This window comes from Rutilus rutilus (assembly GCF_951802725.1).
Source record: "Rutilus rutilus genome assembly, chromosome: 16".
NCBI classification, from domain to species: domain Eukaryota; kingdom Metazoa; phylum Chordata; class Actinopteri; order Cypriniformes; family Leuciscidae; genus Rutilus; species Rutilus rutilus.
Genome location: NC_140224.1, coordinates 5,956,957 through 5,979,188, shown reverse-complemented (window position 1 = coordinate 5,979,188; position 22,232 = coordinate 5,956,957). Strand labels below are relative to the sequence as shown.

Below are 22,232 nucleotides of genomic sequence, written 5' to 3'. Positions count from 1 at the left end.
CCCCATTATTATACATTATATTCAACATATGAATATACTTTGACTCTGAAAACCTCAATTTTTTCTCACAGGGTAATTTTTATTTTGGGTGAACTATCCACAATACATATTGTTGCATTTTTGTATTGCGATATATTGTGACAAGATATATTGTTACACCCCTAGAAGCCATATACAAATAAGTATCCTTGGACAGAATGTGTAGAATAATTATTAAAACACAGAGGATGTACTTTGTTTACTTTGGTTCTCTTGTGTCTCTGAACAGATGCAAAGCACAATAAGGGAACACAGGGATGGCGGCCATGCGGGTGGGATTTTCAACAGATACAACATTGTGAAGGTAAGAGATTTGGATGTCTTCATAGTTTTTCTCTTCTTTTGTTATATTAGGCTGTTCTTAAACTGTGGCTGCTTCGTTTCCACACCGCTTCCCTGCCTCTGCATCTGTCTTTTCACATTGCATTACTTCCAGGGTTTCAAACAGTCATGGAAAGCCCAGAAATGTTAGAGAATTGATTTTCCTGAGCTGGAAAAAGTCATGTAAATTAATAAAATTGTATATACCTTGAATGCAATCTTAGTCCCTTTGGATAAATGCAAATAAAGGTAAAAAAAATGTTAGTCTTGTTTAAATGTAATTTTTTTTAGTAGTGCCGTTCCAAAATATTTCCTTGTTCTTTTATTCATGTGAAGTAAAACTTATGTGTGTATCGTGCTCTTCAAAAAGACTCTTTTTCCATACCAAACCAAAAAATGTGGCGTTACAATGCCCCTGGCCAAGAAACTCTTGGTATAATAAAGAAAACACGTTATAATATTTTGTTAACATTTGTTAATGCACAAGGCATCGTGAACTAACAAGAAACAATACTTTTTACAACATTTATTAATCCAGGTTAATGTCAATTTCTACATTTTTAACATTTCAAGTTATATAAATTATCAATTAATATTATCAACAGACATTATTTTAAAATGAACAATAATATATTTATAAATTAACATTAACCTAGATTCATATATGTGTAGAAAATGGTTTATTGTTGCTTGTTCGTGTCGTTTAGTTCAGTAGTTCATGCCTAATGCGTTAACTAATGTTATCAAATCAAAAAGTGCCACTAAAATCTTTTCTTTTTGCTCCCAGATCCAGAAGGTGTGCAACAAGAAGCTGTGGGAGAGATACACTCATCGCAGGAAGGAGGTTTCTGAGGAGAACCACAACCATTCCAATGAACGCATGCTGTTCCATGGTGTGTGTGATCTGTCTATCCATCCAAGGCCTGGTGTAAATGACTCATTCATTCACTGCTATTCTCAGTAGGGCTGTAACAACTAATTGATCATTAAAAGAATCAAAAATAAAGAAATAATCAAAGACTTTTTTGAGGCAAAAGTCATAGTTATTAGTCAGTTAATAGTACGAATTGTGACCAATAATTTAATCAAATAATATATATTTTTTATTCAAATGATTATTTTGGGATTTGATCCCATTTGTTTAATCGATTAACCGAAGAAATAATCGACTGATTAATCGATTATCAAAATAATCGTTAGTTGCAGCCCAATTCTGATCAATCAAACCTTAAAGAGACGTTTCTGCTTTCCCAGGTTCACCGTTCGTAAACGCCATCATTCACAAGGGCTTCGATGAGAGGCACGCGTACATTGGGGGAATGTTCGGGGCCGGGATCTATTTTGCGGAAAACTCTTCCAAAAGCAACCAGTATGTTTACGGAATAGGAGGAGGAACAGGTTGCCCTCTTCACAAGGACAGGTCATGTTACGCGTGTCAGAGGTGAGATGAGATCCCGTTACAGGGAATGGAGGCCAGGGCTCTCATTTAAGTGGCTTCATGTTTCCCAGCACAATGTGCCGATCTAAGTGTTTTTTCAGCAACGTGTTCTTTTCCAAAACCTTGAGGTGAAATTGATTTCCTATTTCCTTTCTAAAGTGCTCATGCTCTTAATTTTGGATCTGTCTACCCATCCCAGGCATCTTCTGTTCTGCCGTGTGACTTTGGGAAAGTCCTTCCTGCAGTTCAGCGCTATGAAGATGGCCCACTCGCCACCAGGACACCACTCAGTCACTGGCCGGCCCAGTGTCAACGGTCTTGCTCTGGCTGAGTACGTCATCTACAGAGGAGAGCAGGTAATACAGAATTATCGATCTATAGTCAACGTGAAATGGCATTCTCAACCCATTTTAATTCTGAGACAAAAAGTATAGGCCAGATTTTTTATTTGTTGCATTTTACTCAGATAGCGAAAGTGAGTGTTTCATATTAGAATAAAGCAAGAATCATTCACAATTTCCTCATAAAATGTAAAACTCTATTATTCTAAATAATATTGCAAATATTTCTACAAAAATAAACAAAAGCTTCCCATATTTATGTCATTTGGCGACGTGTACACTTCCGTTCAAAAGTTTGGGTCTGCTCATCAGGGCTGTATTTATTTGATCAGAAATACAGTAAAAAGAGTGATATTGTGAAATATGTTTCTCAATTTAAAATACCTATTTTCTATTTGAATATATTTTAAAATGTAATTTATTCCTGTGATGCAAAGCTGAATTTTCAGCATCATTACTCCAGTCTTCAGTGTCACATGATCCTTCAGAAATGATTCTAATATGCGGGATTTGCTGCTCAAGAAATATTTCTAGTTATTATCAATGTCGAAAACAGTTTTTGCTGCTTAATATTTTTGTGAAAACAATGATGAATAGGTGAATAAATTAATATTGGTGAATAGGAAGTGCAAAAGTAGAGCATTTATTTGAAATAGATTTTTTTTTTTGTAACACTAAATCTATTTACTGTCAATTTGGATCAATTTAATGCTTTCTAAATCAATCAATTAATTGCTGTGAAATATAATTGCTATATATATATATATATACATAGTATATTGACAGATTGTATTATGTGAAACTAATACTACATTTGCCATTTTGCATCCCAAGGCTTATCCGGAATATTTGATCACATACCAGATCATCAAACCGGACAGTTCTACAGATTAACACACGGGTCTTTCCGTCTCAGACGAGAGAAACTGCTTGTTTACTGCATGCAATTTTTATAGAATGTATAACGTTATTCTCTTGCTACAGCTGTCTGCTTTTATCTCATTTACAGCAACTTAATGAAATGTCCGACAAACTGGCCTCACCAGTTCAGTCACTAACACTGGTTACAAAAGTTGCATTTCCTTTCCTCATCCATCACAAAGTTTACTTATTTATTTTACAAAGACAAATGTATATATTTTGTACTAATTAATTTATCGATGTTTGTATCATAAGAGATCTATGCCTGAGATGTAAATGTTTGCCACTATCCTGCAGTTTTACACAATGTGAGTACAGGGATTTTTCTGAAGCATCAGACCAATTGAAAAGCATCAAGTATTCAAGATAAAGATTATTTGGCAGAACAGGATGTGACTTAATCCACATATAAAATGATCTAGAAATGTCTTCTTGACAGCATTGTTGCCCTCCCAAAAAAAGTATGAATTTAACTTTCAAAAGGACACCGTCATCCCACAGGATGTCCCATATTGATTCAAGTGTTTAATTGCTGAACTTTTTAACAAGACTACTTAATATTTGCTTCATTCTCAGTCTGCAACATATTGGGTGCTTGAACGAATTGTTTCTGGAATTTGATATGATTTTTTTTTTTTTTTTTTTTTTTGTAGTTCATAAGTATTTGTACCCTGTTGTGCATGAACATGTCAGTTTTTCCTTATGTAATGTCATGTTAATGATGTGTTACTATGTCCTACAAACAACGGCGTCAACAACAGTACGATCAAATAAAGAGACGCTTTTTATCAACCTCTGGTATTGTTTCTGTCGTTATTATCCCACAAAGTGAATCCTCCATCTCAGTGCAGCAGTCGTTTGTGAAACTAACAAATGGCCAACAGGAGGCACTGTTGTGCTTTGGGTGAAACTGAAAAGCCAAAACTTTAAACCTTAAGTGAGTACTGTGATTGTGTCACGGGTAATATATTAATGTACCAAGGCATTTACATGGTAAATTATATTTAAAAAGATACTTCAAAGAATAGCATGAGTTTGCCTTTTAGTGCAAAGCTTGGGTTAAATGCAAGCTCCAATCTTTAATGTAAAAATGAATGAAAAACTGCACAGAAATTATGATAACATAAATGATTTTTTAGCTACCATGGTAGTCTTTGTTTAGCCTGGAAATCCAGACCTAAATCTGAAAGATTAATGGTCTGGCGTCGACTAATGAAAATCGGCAAGCTCGAAGGGCGGCACCAAGCGTGCATTTGACAATCTCACTGCACGCAATTGGATAACACTACGACCAATCACAACAAGTTATGGCTTAGCTACCAGCGGAGCTCACAGGTAGATTATAGACTGGGATAGTTCACCAAAAAATGAAAATGCTGTCCTCATTTACTCACCCTCATGTTCTTCCAAACCTGTATGACTTTCTTTCTTCTGCTGAACACAAAAGAAGATATTTTGAAGAAAATCATTCATTTTACCATTGTGAATAGCCGAGGGTAACGGTTTGCTTCACGACCAATTTCAAAGTTCCGTGCGATTGACACCAGGGGACGAAATGCGATATTCGCATTCAATTGTCGCATTTCGCCCCCTGGTGTCAGAAGTTCAGATATTTCAACGCATCCGAAGCTCGGATCCGAAATTTCCGCATACGCATATGATCGGAACTCCCCGCAGCTCCCGTACGACTCTCCATTGGAAATGAATGACTTCCGGTCCGACGGCTGTCGTTTGTCGTGTGCAGTGGAAAGGCGGCTTTACCCCTTACAATATCCGGCAAAACAGCAAAAACGCCCTTCTTGCAAAGGAACGTTTCGAGCGCCGTCTTCTGTTCCTCTTTTAGAGAAAATGTCTAAATCTTTCATTGTAGTGGCCAAAGCCGTTTCAAACAAATGGTGTTCAGTTCATCCATGGCCATCTTGCAATATTTACTAATGACTTCGACCGTTCGACGTCGCAGTGCTGTAGTCATCTCGCCTCTGGCCCGCCTATATCAGATAACCCGATGTGATTGGTGCAGCTCAGAAAGATGGGCATATTTAAAGGGATACTTCAGGATTTAGCATTAAGCGTATTAGTAGAAAACCTGTAGTATTTTCGAATTACCATGCTTTCCACCCTCATATCCCCCTGAGACGAGAGATTTATGTATTTTTTGTCTGGAAAAAATCCTCAGATGACGCAAAAATCGTCATTGTTTTTCAACCCGCCCATAGAGGGTGGGATCTCACTCACAGAATGTACACATAGTGTCCAACTTTTTTTGGAAGCTAAGCTAGCAGGCTCTTGTTCTGTGGAGAAAGCTGAGTAGTAGGGGTTACCATCCTCTTTTTCCGAGACATGTCCGGCCGTCGAGATCGTCCAAAATGTCCGGGATTCGGCTTTTGCTTTCTGCATTCGCCATTCATTGTTTACATGCACACCTTTTGTTTCAATCTAACTGAATTCATTCAGATTGGTGAATCTGAATGTAGTGTTTACATGAACGCTAAACAAGTGATCGGTTGATGTGCGTTTTAACATTTCTAAGAAAATTTCCACTCCTCCGTGAGAGATACGAGACCGGTGTGTCTCAGTAATCACGCCACCGGCCTCTCATCATCTCCCACGGCCCTCAGTCTCGTCCTGCTCGCCACAGTAAACATAATGAATGGTGACTGTAGAACGCAAAAGCCGAATCCCGGACATTTTGGGCGATCTCGAAATCCCGGGCAGACTCGTCACGGAGACTCACTAGCCTTGTTGTTTTAAACTGCACTCTCTTACCGATAGGCGTGGCTTGGGAGTGCCCTCCTAGGGCAAGTGAAGCAAGTGCATTCTGGGAGTTGTAGTCTTTCATCCACATAAGCCAAAAATACATTTTCTGGCTTTTCTCAGTCTAGAAAGCTCCAAATTCAAAAATAATTTCACATTTCTTCTACATAAATGACCCATCATTACTCGACACCAGAGTAACTCGCAGAGCAAATTCAACTTGTGCTCTCACGAGAACTCTGGATTACCAGGGTAGTCTTTGTTAGGATTTCTCCCATGATATATTGTCATAAATATGGACAATGCTTGTTTTGTTTTTATAAATGATTATCTGTTCACATTTTCAAAAATATAAAAGTTATAAAGTTATATAATAACCTTTCCTCTTGCAGCAACATCTCTTCTCTTATTTTGTGTTTACTGAAACGAGGGCGGGGCAACCTGTCACTCAAATGACATCTCAGCACGAGGCTCAAAATCAAGTCCCGCCCTAAATTTTTTCTTGTTCGAGAAGCCAGAAAAGACTATCGCAACTTCCGTTCCTTGTGGCCTTTAGACTGTTGTCGTGTTCTGTTTAAAGTCCCTTGCTTCAGACTTTAAGTATTGCACATTGCAAATGCAATGACTACATGAGCTCAGGAAAACACGTTGCTAATCCATGTGAATATCTGCATCTATTAGCAAGCTAGCTGCTTAACAAAAAAAAAAAAAAACTGAATTCATCATGAAAGAAAGATAGATGCCTGTTTTAGTGACATTACATAATATGCATTTCAGGACAGGTTCATACACAAATGATTTACTTTTGTGCTGCAGACGTTTTCGTGAAAGTAAAATGCTTTTGAAAGAATAAGACTGTCAAATGGCACATTCCATAAATGTCATATCTTTTTTCTTTTTTAACTGAGAACTTTTAGATAATGATATAACATAATTACTTTTTATTATTGTTGTTGTTATTATGTGATATAATTATCTTAAAGTTCTCAAAAAAAAAAAAAAAAAAGATATGACATATTTATGGTATTGCATTGGCCTTTTTGTTTGTCTCATAATATTTTGGAATTTAATAACTGAATGTGTGCAGATTGTGTGCAGTTGCATGTGTCAGGCTGTTGACAGTATTCAGTCCAAAAGTTTTCTGAAGCTGTCTGACTATCACAATGCTCATATTCACTCAAAGTCAAGGACATATAACAGAATAGCAGGGCTGCCAAGCTGTCCATCTAACTGTCTGGACAGTCAATAAGCCTGAAATGTGCCAGTGCTGCTTCTGCCGCTCAAAACACATTCTTTATTGCGTCTAGAAAACTGACATAAGAAGTCTCTAATGCCTGCGAAGGCTGCATTTATTTGAACAAAAATGCACTAAAAAGAGTAACATTGTAAAATATTATTACAATTTAATATGTATACTTAAAAATGTATTCCTGTGATGCAAAGCTGAATTTTCAGCATCGTCACTCCAGTCTTCAGTGTCACATGATCCTTCAGAAATCATTCTAACATGCTGATTTGCTGCTCAAGAAACATTTCTTATTATTATCAATGTTGAAAACTTTTTTTCTTTTCTTTTTTGTGGAAACCGTGATACTCTACCATTCAAGAGTTTGGGGTAAAAAATGTTATTCAGCAAAGATGCATTAAATTGATCAGTGGCAGTAAAAACATTTATAATGTAACAAAAGATTTCTATTTCAAATCAATTCTGTTCTTTTGAATTTTCTATTCGTCAGAGAATCTTGGAAAAATGCATCTCAGTTTCCACAAAAATATTAAGCGGCAAAAAACTGTTTATATAATAACATAATAATAATAATAACCATTATTAATAATTGAGCTCATGTAATCATTTATAATAATTGAGAAGCAAAAAAGACTGGAGTAATGATGCTGAACTTTCAGCTTTGCCATCGCAGGAATAAATTGCATTTTACAATACATTAAAAAATAAAACAGTGTTAACAATATGTCTGTGTATTGTATTTGTGATCGAATAAATGCAGCCTTGATGTGTAAAAAATATGTCTTTCAGAAACCTTTACAAATCTTAATGGTTTCCCGTTTCAATTGCGTATGTGTGTGCGTGTGCGTGCGTGTGTGTGTGTGTGTGTGTGTGTGTGTGTGTGTGTGTGTGTGTGTGCGTGTGTGTGTGTGTGTAGGCCTATCCATTTTCTCTCATAGTGTCAGATAAAACCTTTGTTTTCCACAGCTAGCTAACCAAGATAGATGACTGATCTGGCTTCATGAAACCAAAATGCATTTTTCTTTTCTAGGCAACATATGTTGGAAAGTGTCTATTGATTTGCCCTGAAGAAAAAGACATGGCATTGAGGATCCTTCAAAGAAATTCTTTTGCTGTCCCTTCCCATCATGTACCATAGAGAGTGGAGACAAACCATGAAGCAGGACGCTGGCATTTCATATGTGACCTCCAAGTGTGTGTGTGTGTGTGGGTGTGTGTGTGTTCCTTTGTCTTTGTCATTCCAGTCGAATGCTTCTGACAGCACACCAGATTCAGACTGTTGATGGATGGATTCGTCTCTACTGCTAATGGAAACTTATTCGGTTCACTGAAATAAATATATAATCTTACAAGCATGGTTTATTTCTTTATAGGAATAATCAGTGTGCATATATGCATATGCTAGTTAGACAGTCAGCCCGCGCGTTTGATGTATAGCTATTAGAGTGGTGGTTACACAGACAAATGAAATCCTCTAGTGTCCTCACCCCTTCAGATAGCAATATGAATACAAAGAAGGCTATTGAAGTCACGTCTCTCTCTGTCTCTGTACTTATCTTCTTCTCTCAGTCCTGCGTTTTCTTTTGTTCGATGATCAAAAGACTGCAAGCTTCATTCACAAGTTAATTTGTTTCTTGCAATCAACATATTTTTTCCTTATCCCAATATTTACTCCCATCTGGACTGTGTGGTCCTTACCAAACACTTGGTTAGACGAGCTTGTTTTGGTGATCTGAATAGGCCTGAAACATACAGTACTCTAGATATGCTTACAGTTCGATTCATGTTTGTTGTGCTTCACAACATCAGAATCAAGGGGTCGAGGTTTGGTGGTTTATTGGAGTTCGTATATGCTGTCCAATAGTGGGCATTTGGAGGTGAGCAACTGAAGTCAATATGAGAAGAACTCTTCAAAAAATTATTTACTTACTCAGTATTTTTGTCTTGTTTTCTTGTACAAATATCTAAGCATTCTTAAATCAAAATACATCGACTTTTGTCATGTATGGTTTAAGCTGACTAAATGATCAGAGAAGTCTGTTGTTTTCACAGAAAGGTCCAGATATGACATTTTGGTTGAAGTCGCAGTCGGTATGAAGCAAAGTTGCGATAGCCTTTGTTCCCTATTGTGACGTATATATCTAAGTGAAGTGACGTGAAGGCCAAGTATGATAACCCATTCATGTAATTTGTCCTCTGCATTTAACCCATCCAAGTAAGTGCACACACATTAGGAGCAGTGAGTAGTGAACACACTCTGCAGCTCTTCACTGCGGCGCCCGGGGAGTGATTGGGGTTTGGGTGCCTTGCTCAAGGACACCTCAGTTGATTCCTGCCAGTATTGAGAGTCTAACCTGCGACCTTTGGGTCACAAGTCTGACTAACGATTTGGCCACAACTCTGCTGTGATGGAGTGAAGCAGCTTCTCGCAAAAGAACAAATGTAGGCGGGACTTGATTTTGTCCATCTGGAATTGATTGGATGGTTTTCTAGTTTGCTATTGGTCGATCTCATATGAGTGACAGGTTGCCCCACCCTCGAGCCAGTAAACACGTCATCAGAGAAGAGAAGAGATGTTGCTGTAAGAGTGAGGGGAAGTTATTTTGATTAAAGATTACGAGGGCACATGAATTTATAATTAAAAAAAATTATGTCCACGGAAAAATAGTTTATAATAAATACTCCATATTCCATAAAAACTGTCAATTTTGATTTCATGGTGACTAAACATTACAAGGACAAAAAAAAGTACTGCTGAATTGTTCACAATAAGACAAATGGTCCCTCTTCACAGAGTGTTCCAGTTATCAACATCGCAATCTAGTAAAGTTTTTCATATTACATTTTTTTTATTTTTTATAAATACACATTTATAATGCAGTAACTGTCAAAAAACAACAACAACAAAATAATTTAACACTGCTGAAAATGTTTCTAATAAAATTTCTGAGGGAGTGATGGCAAATTTGACATATTTCTCTCTTCTGTATTTTTTTTCCTCTTTCCTTGAAAGCCGTGGAAACTATCACGAGCGTTTTCTTTTGCTATTGGAGCAAATGGGGATAAAAAAAAATATATTTGTCATCGTTCACCACTATAGAAGTTTTTCTATCTACCGTATGACTTTTTTTTTTTTTCATTTCATGACTTTAAACTGCGAACTTAAAACAAGACACTGATAAAAGTCAAACGATGCAACAGTCAAAGGCGTCCGTCTAGCTGACACATGTTTATATTTAGGGGAAAAATGACTGATTCTAATGCATGGGCAGATGGATCTTTTATGGTGAGCAGTGACCCTAACTATCAAATAAATCCTAAATATTTACGTAATTAAGGTATAGTACATGTTTTGTTCATTTTTATTGCATGAAATGGATTTTTTTTCTGTCTGCTACTGTAAGACACATGGCATTAACAGATCAGATGATCACTTAAAAAACTACTATATGAAATTGAGCATACATGGACAAACATGTAAGATTTGTATTTATTTATTTATTTATTTATTTATTTATTTTGAAAAATGACTTGAATATGTTCTTTAGATTCACCCTGGTACTCTTTGTGACTTGTCGCATGCTATCCGAGACTTCTCAAATCTGCAGCACAGTTCCAGTTGGTATTTTCAGCTAAACTTCCACCCTTCCACATCTTGTTTTGTTCTTTTCTCTTATATAATCACATTTTTTAGGGAGTGTTAGGTAGGAGTATGTAACTAATTGGGATGTGTGTTGCCATGTGGCCCACAAGGGATCAGCAAGCATCTGTGAGTGTCGTTTCATCACTGTTATCAGTCTTCCCAAAGGATCCTGAGTCCCCTTCCTGTGAACTCCTGCTTCTGGGTGAGTCCCGTTGACATGCAAATGTAGGAGCGGAATAAAGGTATATACAATCCTCTGACTTACTGATGAGACGAGGGAACTCTGCTGCTGTCTTGAAACCCTTTTGTTAAATGGATTAACATGTGCAGGTTTCTGTTAGGCACACTCCTCAACAGTGAAGCAATAAACCAATGTTTATTACTATTATTAATTAACCCTCATGTCGTTCCAAACCTGTATGCTGTATTTGTATTTTATTTTTATTTTTTTGTGGAACACAAAAGAAAATTTTGGTAAACCTTTATTTGAATGTGTCCCTGTTACAGTGTAATTGTCAGAATGAGAGTCGTAGATCCAAATGCAAGCAAACAGTTTACTGAAAGCAGGTTGAACAGATGAAACACTCAAAACACCACGTATAGCAGGCGGGCGACTAGGATATAAATTCAGCGGAGAGGATGAGTGATATGAATAATTCTGGGTGAATGACAACCGGGAACTGGAATGACAAGAACTCCACACGATCTCCAGAAGTCTGGGAACACAGACGAGATCGAGAAAATAACTCCGTAAGGAACTCAGGCACCGGAACTGGGTAAGAGAGCATAAACACGAGTGACGAACCGACACCATGCAATAATCACTCCTGCTAGATATAGGCAGCTAACAAACAGAATTAACTAGCTGCAGCTGCGGGCTGATTAAGTGATCAGCTGGTTTCTAAGCAACAAACAAGCAACACACACACAGATCCCACACCCACAAACATATCAACAGATACACAAAACCAGACACTGTGACATTTACCCCCCCCCCCCCCGGATCAGGACGGATCAGGCAGTCCATCGGGCGGCCACGGCGGAAACGACCCCTCGGGCGGGCCACGGTGGAGACGACCAGGGCGGAGACGATCCTTCGGACGGCCATGGTGGAGACGACTCCTTGGGCGGCCATGGCACAGGAACCGACACCGGCTCAGAAACAGGAACAGACACCGGCTCAGGAACAGGAACAGACACCGGCTCAGGAACAGACCCCGGCTCACGAACAGGAATAGACCCCGGCTCAGGAACAGGCACCGGTTCAGGAACAGGAACAGGCACCAGCTCAGGAACAGGCATCGGCTCAGGAACAGGCACCGGCTAAAGGAAATGGAACAGGCACCGGCTCAGGAACAGGCACCGGCTCAGGAACAGGAACAGACACCGGCTCAGGAACAGGCTCAGCGGCGGCCATCTTGTCCGGAGACACAGGCTCAGTGGCGGCCATCTTGTCCGGAGACACAGGCTCGGCAGTGGCCATCTTGTCCGGAGACACAGGCTCTGCGGCGGCCATCCTGTCCGGAGACACTGGCTCAGTGGCGGCCATCCTGTCCGGAGACACTGGCTCGGCGGCGGCCATCTTGTCCGGAAACACTGGCTCGGCGGTGACCATCTTGTCCAGAGACACTGGCTCGGCGGCTTCCATCTTGTTCGGAAACACTGGCTCGGCAAACGTGACGTGAACAGTCTCTGGATCGGCAGACGTGACGTGAACAGTCTCTGGATCGGCAGACGTGACGTGAACAGTCTCTGGATCGGCAGACGTGACGTGAACAGTCTCTGGATCGGCAGACGTGACGACCTCCATGTCTTGAGGGACGGTGGACACCTGCTTCCTCCTCCTCCGCCTACGATGGCAAGATGGTGGCATCGAGCCCACCGCCTCTGGAGGCGCTACAATCTCCGGCAAGGGCATGGCGGCCATCTTGTCACGAGACACAGGCGCAGGGTCAGCCATCCCGTCAGGAGACGCAGGCGTAGACTCAGCCATCCTGTTAGGAGACACAGGCGTAGACTCAGCCATCCTGTTAGGAGACACAGGCGTGACTGGTGTATTCCACTGGCTCCGATGATGAAGGTATCTGGTGAACCCCCAAAAGTCCAGGATCTCCAGCCCCTTTATTTCCCACCCAGGCAATGGGTCATCCAAGCAGACATTAAAAAATCTTTCAATCCCGCATCATTGTAGTCCATACCTCTAGAGAGAGTCCAAAAAGTCTGAGCCAGACAACCCACCGTCTGGCCCTGCTGGCGTAGGACCATCAAATTTTAGACCCGTCCCCTCCTCTCCTTCTCCGTATTAGGAGGAAGGATATGAAACCCCATAATGCTGGATCTTTATATTGATGGAGTCCTTCTGCAATTCCACCGTGCTTGCTGGATTCAATGATGGTCGGTTCGTTCTGTCAGAATGAGAGTCGTAGATCCAAATGCAAGAAAACAGTTTATTGAAAGCAGGTTGAACAGATGAAACACTCAAAACACCGCGTATAGCAGGCGGGCGACCAGGATATAAATACAGCGCAGAGGATGAGTGATATGAATAATTCTGGGTGGATGTCAACCGGGAACTGGAATGAAGAGAACTCCACACGATCTCCAGAAGTCTGGGAACACAGACGAGATCGAGGAAATAACTCCGTAAGGAACTCAGGCACCGGAACTGGGTAAGAGAGCATAAACACGAGTGACGAACCGACACCATGCAATAATCACTCCCGCTAGATATAGGCAGCTAACAAACAGAATTAACTAGCTGCAGCTGCGGGCTGATTAAGTGATCAGCTGGTTTCTAAGCAACAAACAAGCAACACACACACAGATCCCACACCCACAAACACATCAACAGATACACAAAACCAGACACTGTGACAGTAATTATACATTTAAAGTCCCCCAGTGGTGAAAATCGAGCTTTTAAAGGGGTGGTATAATGCCCCTTTTTACAATATGTAAAATAAGTCTCTGTTGTCCCCAGAGTGTGTATGTGAAGTTTTAGTTCAAAATACCCCACAGATAATTTTTTACAGCATGTGTGTGTGTTAGCAGCTCCAATTACCTTACACAGACAAGCACTAAAATGTCAAAAACTGTTCTTTCTTTTATGTTTAAACTGGAGTCGGACAATGACGGAGAGACTCAAGAATGCGTGGATGTTTCTGAATGGTTAGCTGATGGATTTATGTTGCTGATGTGGAGTTAACTATCTTCAAGTCTTTGATTAGAATATTCTGTCATGATAATCTATAAAATCGCTAGTGTGGGAACTGTTGTAAGATGCCTACAGAGTGACATGCTATTGCATTTGTGTTACTGTATTGCATGTGAAAAGACGAATGCGACAGCTTGAGCAGACTCACAAATGTGCTCTACTATAACAACTCTTCCTCTTCTCAACATGGGGCGGGGTTTATGTAAATTTTAGGGTTGGTGATGTCACTAACCCGAGAGGAATGTTGTGTAGTCCCTACCAGTTTGCTGTAGTCCTTAAAAAACGTTTTCTTTTAAAAGCAAATATCTTCCTTTGCTTTGAGCGTTGCAGATGTTGTTTATGCTCAAACAGCAACAACATTACACACTAACTAAAGTTAGAAAAGTTAAATCATAATCAACCACCACTTTAATGCTGTTTATATGTCTATGTGGTGTTTTTAATATGCTTTAGGACAAACCATGTGTAAATTCATAAGTCAGCACCAATGCTGAGTACGTTCTCCTTAAAAGTAGTCACATTCAAATCCAGACTCAAAACACTTCTGTTTAGCTATGCATTTACTGAATGAGCACTGTGCCGCTGTTTGTCCGACTGTTTGTACTGTATTTTATTTTATTTTTCTAAACTGTTTTAATTATTCTTATTTCTTTTTATTATTTTAATTTCTTCTATGTAAAGCACTTTGAATTGCCATTGTGTATGAAATGTGCTATATAAATAAACTTGCCTTGCCTTGCCTTGCCTAAAGTAAATACTACTTTAAATTTCATTTTAATCTTTACCAGATCCTATCGTATACCCCCAGAACACTTGGTATATACACCATGTTTTGATCCCGTGTGATCCCGTGATTCATGCATTGAATTCATGCACTTCAGTAACAACAACTTGCTCAAACGCACAATAAATAATATATTTCAGGGAACCGCAGCTGGGAAACTCTACACTGGCATTCATCACAGGGCGATGATATAGTCACCCTGTGTCATTCCCAAGTCTTAAAGAAACTTTTGATATATACTCCAATAATACACTTGATTTAAACGATGATTAGAATTCAGGTAGCAGCACCTGAGGTTCATTTGCATGCAAATAAATGCAGTGGGGAGGAGAAAGAAAGACAGGGCAGAAGAAAATCCTGACCTGATCAAAATAAAACTACATCCCAGTGTGCATCAGGTGTGTTTTATTATCCAGTATTGTGAAAAGTGAAAGGAAGCGTTTGGCATCAGATTATTTAATTAAAAACTGTACAACAAATACTATCATTACAATCTTACAGTAATGAGAACAGATTTTGCATGGTAATGGTGCTTAGTTGTATATATATATATATATATATATGATGTGAACATGTTCTTGATATTCTCCCTGGCAATCTGTAGTTGTGAATTTTGCACTGTGCATGTACAGCTCCAGTTCTTCTTGACCTTTGAGAGGAGGAAGTGGCATGTTTTTTTTAACAAGCATGCCTCCTTTACAGTGTGGGAATGAATTTTAAGCATATTCTTGGTGCTCAGTTTGCTTCCACTGACATTTGTTCCTTATGGCAGCGTTAAAATCTTCCATACACATCATCTATTGACCTGACCTTTGATTTTTTTTCTCTCATTTGCATTTCTTCTGACATGTTTTGGAGGAGATGTCATGTTTTGGGTAAATAAGTCACACGGCTCAGAGAATACAATACCTGCTCATGTGTTTAAAAGTTCAAAGGTACCGCACATTTCACTGCACTTTTTGACTGCAGACATTCTGATATACAGGAAAGGAGAAGGGCTCTATTTTCATTATATGTTTTTTTAACAGAATTATATTTCAGTGCTGGTCATATTTTATGAAAGTACACATGGAATGAATAATTGCTTCAAATGAGTCTGCACTTATAGGGCTCGAGCACAAAAGCATTGCATAGCATATTTTGCAGAACCTTAAAACACATAATGTATGTCGTGAAGTTTGAAACACTGACTGGGGAGCGTCTTCATATTCCCCACACTCACCAACGATTATAACTGCACATAATGCGATTATGAAGTCATTCAAAATTACTTGGACATAATGTCAGGGTTTGTTTTTAATCTGTTTCCCTGTTTTGTTCATGTCTGAGTTTCACTTGTTCCTTTGTTCAGTTTCCCGCCTTTGTTCAGTTTCCATGGTTACCGTCATCATTATTAGTTCATTGGTTTCAGCTGTGTCATTTATTAGCTCGTTTCAGTTTGTCATTTAAGCCTCACCCTGGCCTTCACTCTTGGTCCAGTCTCTGTTATGTTTAGATGTGTTTGCACTGCCTGTTTGCTTGCTTTTTGAGTAAGAATTAAACTTATCAGTGTTTTCTGAGAACCTGAGTCTTCTGTCTTCATCTTCCCTGCATGCATCGTTACACATAATGACCCAGAAACAAAATTGATTGAAACATTTTTGGAGTTTATTAGTGGTTTTGATCTCTATATTTATATATACCCAAAAAAAATTTGGCTGCAAATATACCAGTCAAAAAAGGAGTGGAAACATTACTATTTTTTATGTTTTTGAAAGAAGCCTCTTAAGCTTGTAAGGCCCGATATATTGGTCCAACGCCAGTTCACCAATACACGGGGAAGGTTATCACGTGTTCTGTCCTCACTCATGCAAAGTATTGGTTGGTTAAATTTGCAATACATTAATGTATTTACTCGTTATTTCATCTGACTCCATAAATGAAAGGTTTTAATAATATCTGTGCCTCACTAAAAGTGAGCGAATGTTTGACTATTCCTTTTAACCATTAAATGAACAATGTCAAAATCAGTTAGAATAATCACATGTAACAATTTAATATTTCAGATATCAGAGATCAATTCCACAATCAATTCAAATATCTAGAACATGGTTATACATTGGTTACACCAAATAATCTTACCCAGCTTGTACCTGAGATAGAGAGAGAGAGAGAGAGAGAGAGATAGAGAGAGAGAGAGAGAGAGGAAAGGGAGAGACCACCTATTCAATTCGTGTCCAGCAAAGAAGAGGCCGAGAGAGGGAGAACACCTTCCTTTATCCTCTTTGACCAGGTGACATGGGGGATGGGGGAGACCACCCTCAAATGGCTTCTATCCGACAAAAGGGGGGTTGCCTTATCTGGCCTTATCTCTGAACCAGTTTTCTCTAACCTTATTTCCTTTTTATTTTATCTGTCTGGATATGAGATATCTGTACCACTCACTTTGAGACATTTCAAATGACACCAAAAACATAACAGTCAATGATAAACATTCACATTAAACCATGTTCTTGTGTGAGTTCTTAGTTGTTTCTGAGAGGAAGTGAGGTTGTATGGGGGAGGTCGAATGTTAATTAGCCAGCAGGGCCCTTTTGTCTCAGACCAGGCCTCAACCAGTACTTTCAGTCTTACAAGCTCTTCAAGCCTGCATTTATTTGATCAAAAATAGATTAATATTGTGAAATATTACAATTTAAAATAATGGTTATCTATTTGAATATATACTTCAAAATATAATTTGTGATTCAAAGCTGAATTTTTTACTCTGTTTTTCAGTGTCCTTCAGAAATCATTCTAATATGATTATTTATTATTAATGTTGTTAACAGTTGTGCTGCTTAATATTTTTTATAACCTGTGATCTTTTTTTCAGGATTCTTTGAATAAAAAGAACAGCATTTATTTAAAAAAAAAAATATATATATATATATATATATTTAGCAACAATATACATTACCGTTCAGTACCGTTCAGTTTTTTTTTTAAGTATATTAAAATAGTAACAATATGTCACATAGCCTACTGTTTTTTCTGTATTTATGATCAAATAAATGCAGGCTTGATGAGCATAAGAGACTTCTTTCAAAAACATTAAAAACAGTTATATTTCCAAACTTTTGACTGGTGCTGTGTGTATATATATAATTTCCTCTGGTCACGTTGAGACCAAGCTTCATAAAAGTTGCACATTGGATTGTTGATGTTCAACACCATTCTCCAGAAAAATCTTGACAAACTTGCTGAAGATATCAAACCAAATTCTGTATGTGACTTTGCCACATCGTCCTGACACAGTTTGCTACCTACTGGCCAAAAGACACTTTAAATATTGTTAAATTCATAAGGGATGTCATAATGAAAACAATCTACGAAACCGCTATACATTATGCTGAATAATGAAACTGAATGTCTGCATAACTGCATAAATCTTTATTTTTTCCTATGATTCATGCCATGGGGTGTTTTCCATTGAGTCTGGACAGAATAATAGTAATGCATCTGCTACTGAAATTCCCTGAGCACGTCCTCATTTGGCAAAGAGCTCTAGTATTAGAGGCTTTAATAACCTTTTATATTCTGTTACATTGTATTTACACCATTCATAAGAATAATAACATTAAGGGTGATTATGAAGTGTAGATGCATCACTGTTCGCAAAGGCTTTTCATCTCCAATTTTGCCGCTATATTAGGGATCATGATGCACTTTTAAACCCATTATAGACCTGCTGTTGGACAGATGAGAGTGCTCTGACTTTCTTCCCACTTCCTCTCATTCACACAAACAGTGCACTGCAGTTTAAAATAACTTGTTTGTGTCATTCTTTACAATGATATAAATTACATTGTTTTTGTTTGCTATAATGCGAATACTAGTTATAGTACAACAGGGCTAATGCATAAACAGATTTTGAGGTATATGATCTAACGTAATTGTAATAAGTTTAGAATCTGCAATTAATTTGAAAAGCAACATTTTACAATAGGTTTCCATTAAAATCAGTTAATGCATTAACAATGAACATACATTTGTTATTTTGTTGAAGTTAGTTAATAAAAATACAACTGTTTATAGTTAATGGTAGCTCAGTTCCATTAAATTAACAAATGCTATTTGGGATTTTAATGTATTAGTGAATGTTAAAATTAACATGAACTAAGATTAATAAATGCTAAACGTGTTTTTTCATAGTTAGTTCATGTTTACATGTTGGTAACTTGTGTTAACAAATGAAACATTATTAGGGGCCAAGCACTGAAAGTTGCGTAGGCACCTCTTGAAATCGTTGGCGTTCCTATTCTTCTTCTTCTTCTTCTTCTTCTTCTTCCGTATGGAAGTCTATGGCAGCCCATAGAACGCTTGCGGGAAAGTTATGAAATTTGGCACCCTGATAGAGGACAGTCTGAATGTTTTTTTAATTTCTCATTGTTGCAGTTGACACTCCCAGACATTGGCATGTCTTTTTGTCTTGTTTGCGCTTGACCCCGATATTTGCTGCTTGCAGCTAAAATGTTACAATTTGAATAATACTATAATTAATAATTTTTTGTTGAAAATGTATGTTGCATATTAGGTAAATCAGAAAAGTGTGAGGAAAAAAACACCATCACTGCTTTAATATTTACCTGATTTTTAATCAAAACATGCATTTATTGTTTCATGTTGAAAGTCTTCTTTTCGATTGCTCTCTTTGCTGTTCACATAACTTCAGCTCAACAATTTCAGAGGCTTTCAAGCTTTTCCAGTACAAAAGAAGCCTACATATCTTCTGCCATTTGGACAAATAATAATAGCTTTCAAAGCTGTACGTGCTGACACACAAAATAAGTTTTGTAGTTTATCTTACAGAAAACCACTCAAGAACATTCGAAACATTCTATATTTTAAACGGCTGTGTGTGTGTGTGTGTGTGTGTGTGTGTGTGTGTGTGTGTGTGTGTGTGTGTGTGTGTGTGTGTGTGTGTGTGTGTGTGTGTGTGTGTGTGTGTGTGTGTGTGTGTGTGTGTGTGTGTGTGTGTGTGTGTGTGTGTGTGTGTGTGTGTGTGTGGTGTCAATGTCTGGAATCAAATTACAATCTTTGAAATCAAAACAATTACTACTTTCTGGGTGTGAAAAAATAAATGTGCCCAAAAGGACCTTGGAGTGAACACTTCAATTGTATTTACTCGTATGTTCAAGGGTTACTGTAAGACATGGTCAAAATGCACTCGCAGCAAATAGACAATTCACTTATACTGTGTGAAGGTAAATTCAGCAACCAATTACTTTTGATACAGCTTTTTATTTCTCCTTGTGCTGGTTCCTAAATCCTTCCTCGTCACACGCAGTTATTACCTTGAATAAAAATGGCACTGCACCACGAATAAATTGCTGAACTAATTGCTTTTTGTCAAAGTTCAAGAGTTTACACAGGGCATTGTGCCCTCAAAGTTTCCACGAAGATTACTTGGTGTGTGTGTGTGTTTCAGGTAAACCCTATATGGGAACAAAATGTCCCCACAAAGATGCTATTCATCCTTGTCCTTGTGGGGACAATTTATTTTTTTTGGTCCCACTGAGGAAAACAGCTTATAAATCATACTAAGTGGTGTTTTTTGAAAATGTTAAAATGCAGAAAGTTTTCTGTAATGGGTGTAGGATTAGGGGATAGAAAATACAGTTTGTACAGTATAAAAATCATGATGTCTATGGAATGTCCCCTTAAAACACGTAGTGTGTTTGTGTGCCTGTGTGTGTGTGTTTGTACGTCTTTGCAGGTTTCATTGATTAGATACTTGAAATTTCCCTTTTTTTTGCTCCCAAGTGGCACCTATTACAGCACACTTCATCTCTTAATAGCTGTGGTCTTTAACAAGCCTCTTCAGATTTACATCTAAACACAACAGAGACCCAGTCCAAGCTTTTTTCCGCATTTTGTTTAATCAAGTATTTTAATAAGGCAGTTATGTATTTTCTGATGAGCACCTCATTATAGTAGTTGTGCAGTCCTCAGCTTTATGAAAATACTTGATGTGGTCTGCTTCAAAAACATGAAAAACATAATAACATGGTTAGTCATTATTTTCAGAAAAAGATCTAAAATTACATAAGCTCATCTTGTGCTTTCAAGCTCAAAGTGGCACAGAGACTGACATTTCTCTTAATTGTTGTTTTTGGAGTCAGCATGACACGGTTCTTGTGTGTAGGCCCAACAACGGGTTGGTAGGCCTATTAGGGGAATAACATTCCTCATTATACTTCAAAAACAACTTTAAAATAAAGTGTCATATCTGACCGGGGCCCAGTTGTTTAAAGAGTTTAATCAGCATCAGAACCTATGTAAATTTGGAAATCCCATGATTTGCTATCCAGGACTAAGTAATACCTGTTGGAAAAATAGGATTGTATCAACCTAAATCAGATACACACTTTTTCAGATTACCAAATCTGCAATACCAGTGCTCCAAATGGGGTTACATTTCACAATGGCTGCCAGCTATGTAAAGAACAACCGTTCCATTGAGTCACAGTATATGAAGAGTCAATATCACTTTAAGTGTTTTATTTGAAGAGAACGAAAACTTGTTTTGAGAGTGAATGCAAAGTTCCTCCGGGAACACAAAACATTTGCGAGAGAACGCAAAAGCATTAAAATTCATTTTTCCTCCCATTTCATATTTTCCGCTCTTCATCATGTCCCTTTAGAGTTTCCGTAGCCCCTCGTGTGAGCCACAACAAAAACAAACAAACATGCAATAAGGGATGCAACTAGGAACGTCTTTCGACTGGTTCATCTCTGCTGATTGTGCCAATAGTTTATATAAAGTGATTTTTTTTTTAAACACATCAGAAAGGAATCCCAATTTTACTTAAAAAAAATAAGTCACATGTTTGTGTCTTTTTCAGTTATACGGTGCCTCCAAACTTCCACACTAAAAATCTGGCATTCGAAATGTAATATAGCCTACACTTCAAAATAAACATAAACCATATTTTTTCATTAAACTCTTCATTCAAACTGTTATGCTGATATTATTATTTCTTATAACATTATAATTTTGCATTTCACTAGTGGCCTCACACTTTTAGACCCCAGCTTTCAATTTCGTCAAACTTTGAAATGAGATTAGTGGTATTACTTTAATAAAATAAAGTGTTTTATTCTAAATTAACATTTCACCTTTTTGACTGCTGAAATTGATGAGGACTCAAAAATATTTTGGCCTCAATTTAAGATATATATTTGAATTTCATTTATAATTTCGGTAACACTTTACAATAAGGTTTCATTATAGATTTATAGACATACATTAGTTAACATGAAATAATAATGAACTTCAAATCTACAGCATTTATTAATTTAATAAATAAATGTAATGTTATAGGCTAATTAACGGTCTTAATTATAATTTCAGCAATTGTAATATCAGCATTTACTAAAACATGATTCAAATTAAATGTTGTATTTGTTAACATAGTTAGGCCTAAAGCAATGCGAACTAACATGAACAAACAATGAACTGCTGGATTTGTATTCACTACTGAAGATTAAATACTGTAACAATATTGCT

The 22,232-nt window shown here is 37.8% G+C and overlaps 1 protein-coding gene across 2 annotated transcripts in view; it reads left to right on the top strand.

Moving 5' to 3' along the window:
- LOC311305754 (poly [ADP-ribose] polymerase tankyrase-2-like) overlaps window positions 1-3,856 on the top strand; it is a 28,894-nt gene extending 25,038 nt beyond the window's left edge. For both annotated transcript variants that reach the window (XM_084433584.1, XM_084433583.1), the window contains 5 exons: window positions 269-343; window positions 1,148-1,253; window positions 1,615-1,801; window positions 1,998-2,154; window positions 2,974-3,856. In XM_084433584.1, coding sequence (XP_084289710.1) covers window positions 269-343; window positions 1,148-1,253; window positions 1,615-1,801; window positions 1,998-2,154; window positions 2,974-3,033 — 585 coding nt within the window. In that variant the 3' untranslated portion in view covers window positions 3,034-3,856. The remainder of the gene's footprint in view (window positions 1-268; window positions 344-1,147; window positions 1,254-1,614; window positions 1,802-1,997; window positions 2,155-2,973) is intronic.
- Window positions 3,857-22,232: the final 18,376 nt, after the last annotated feature.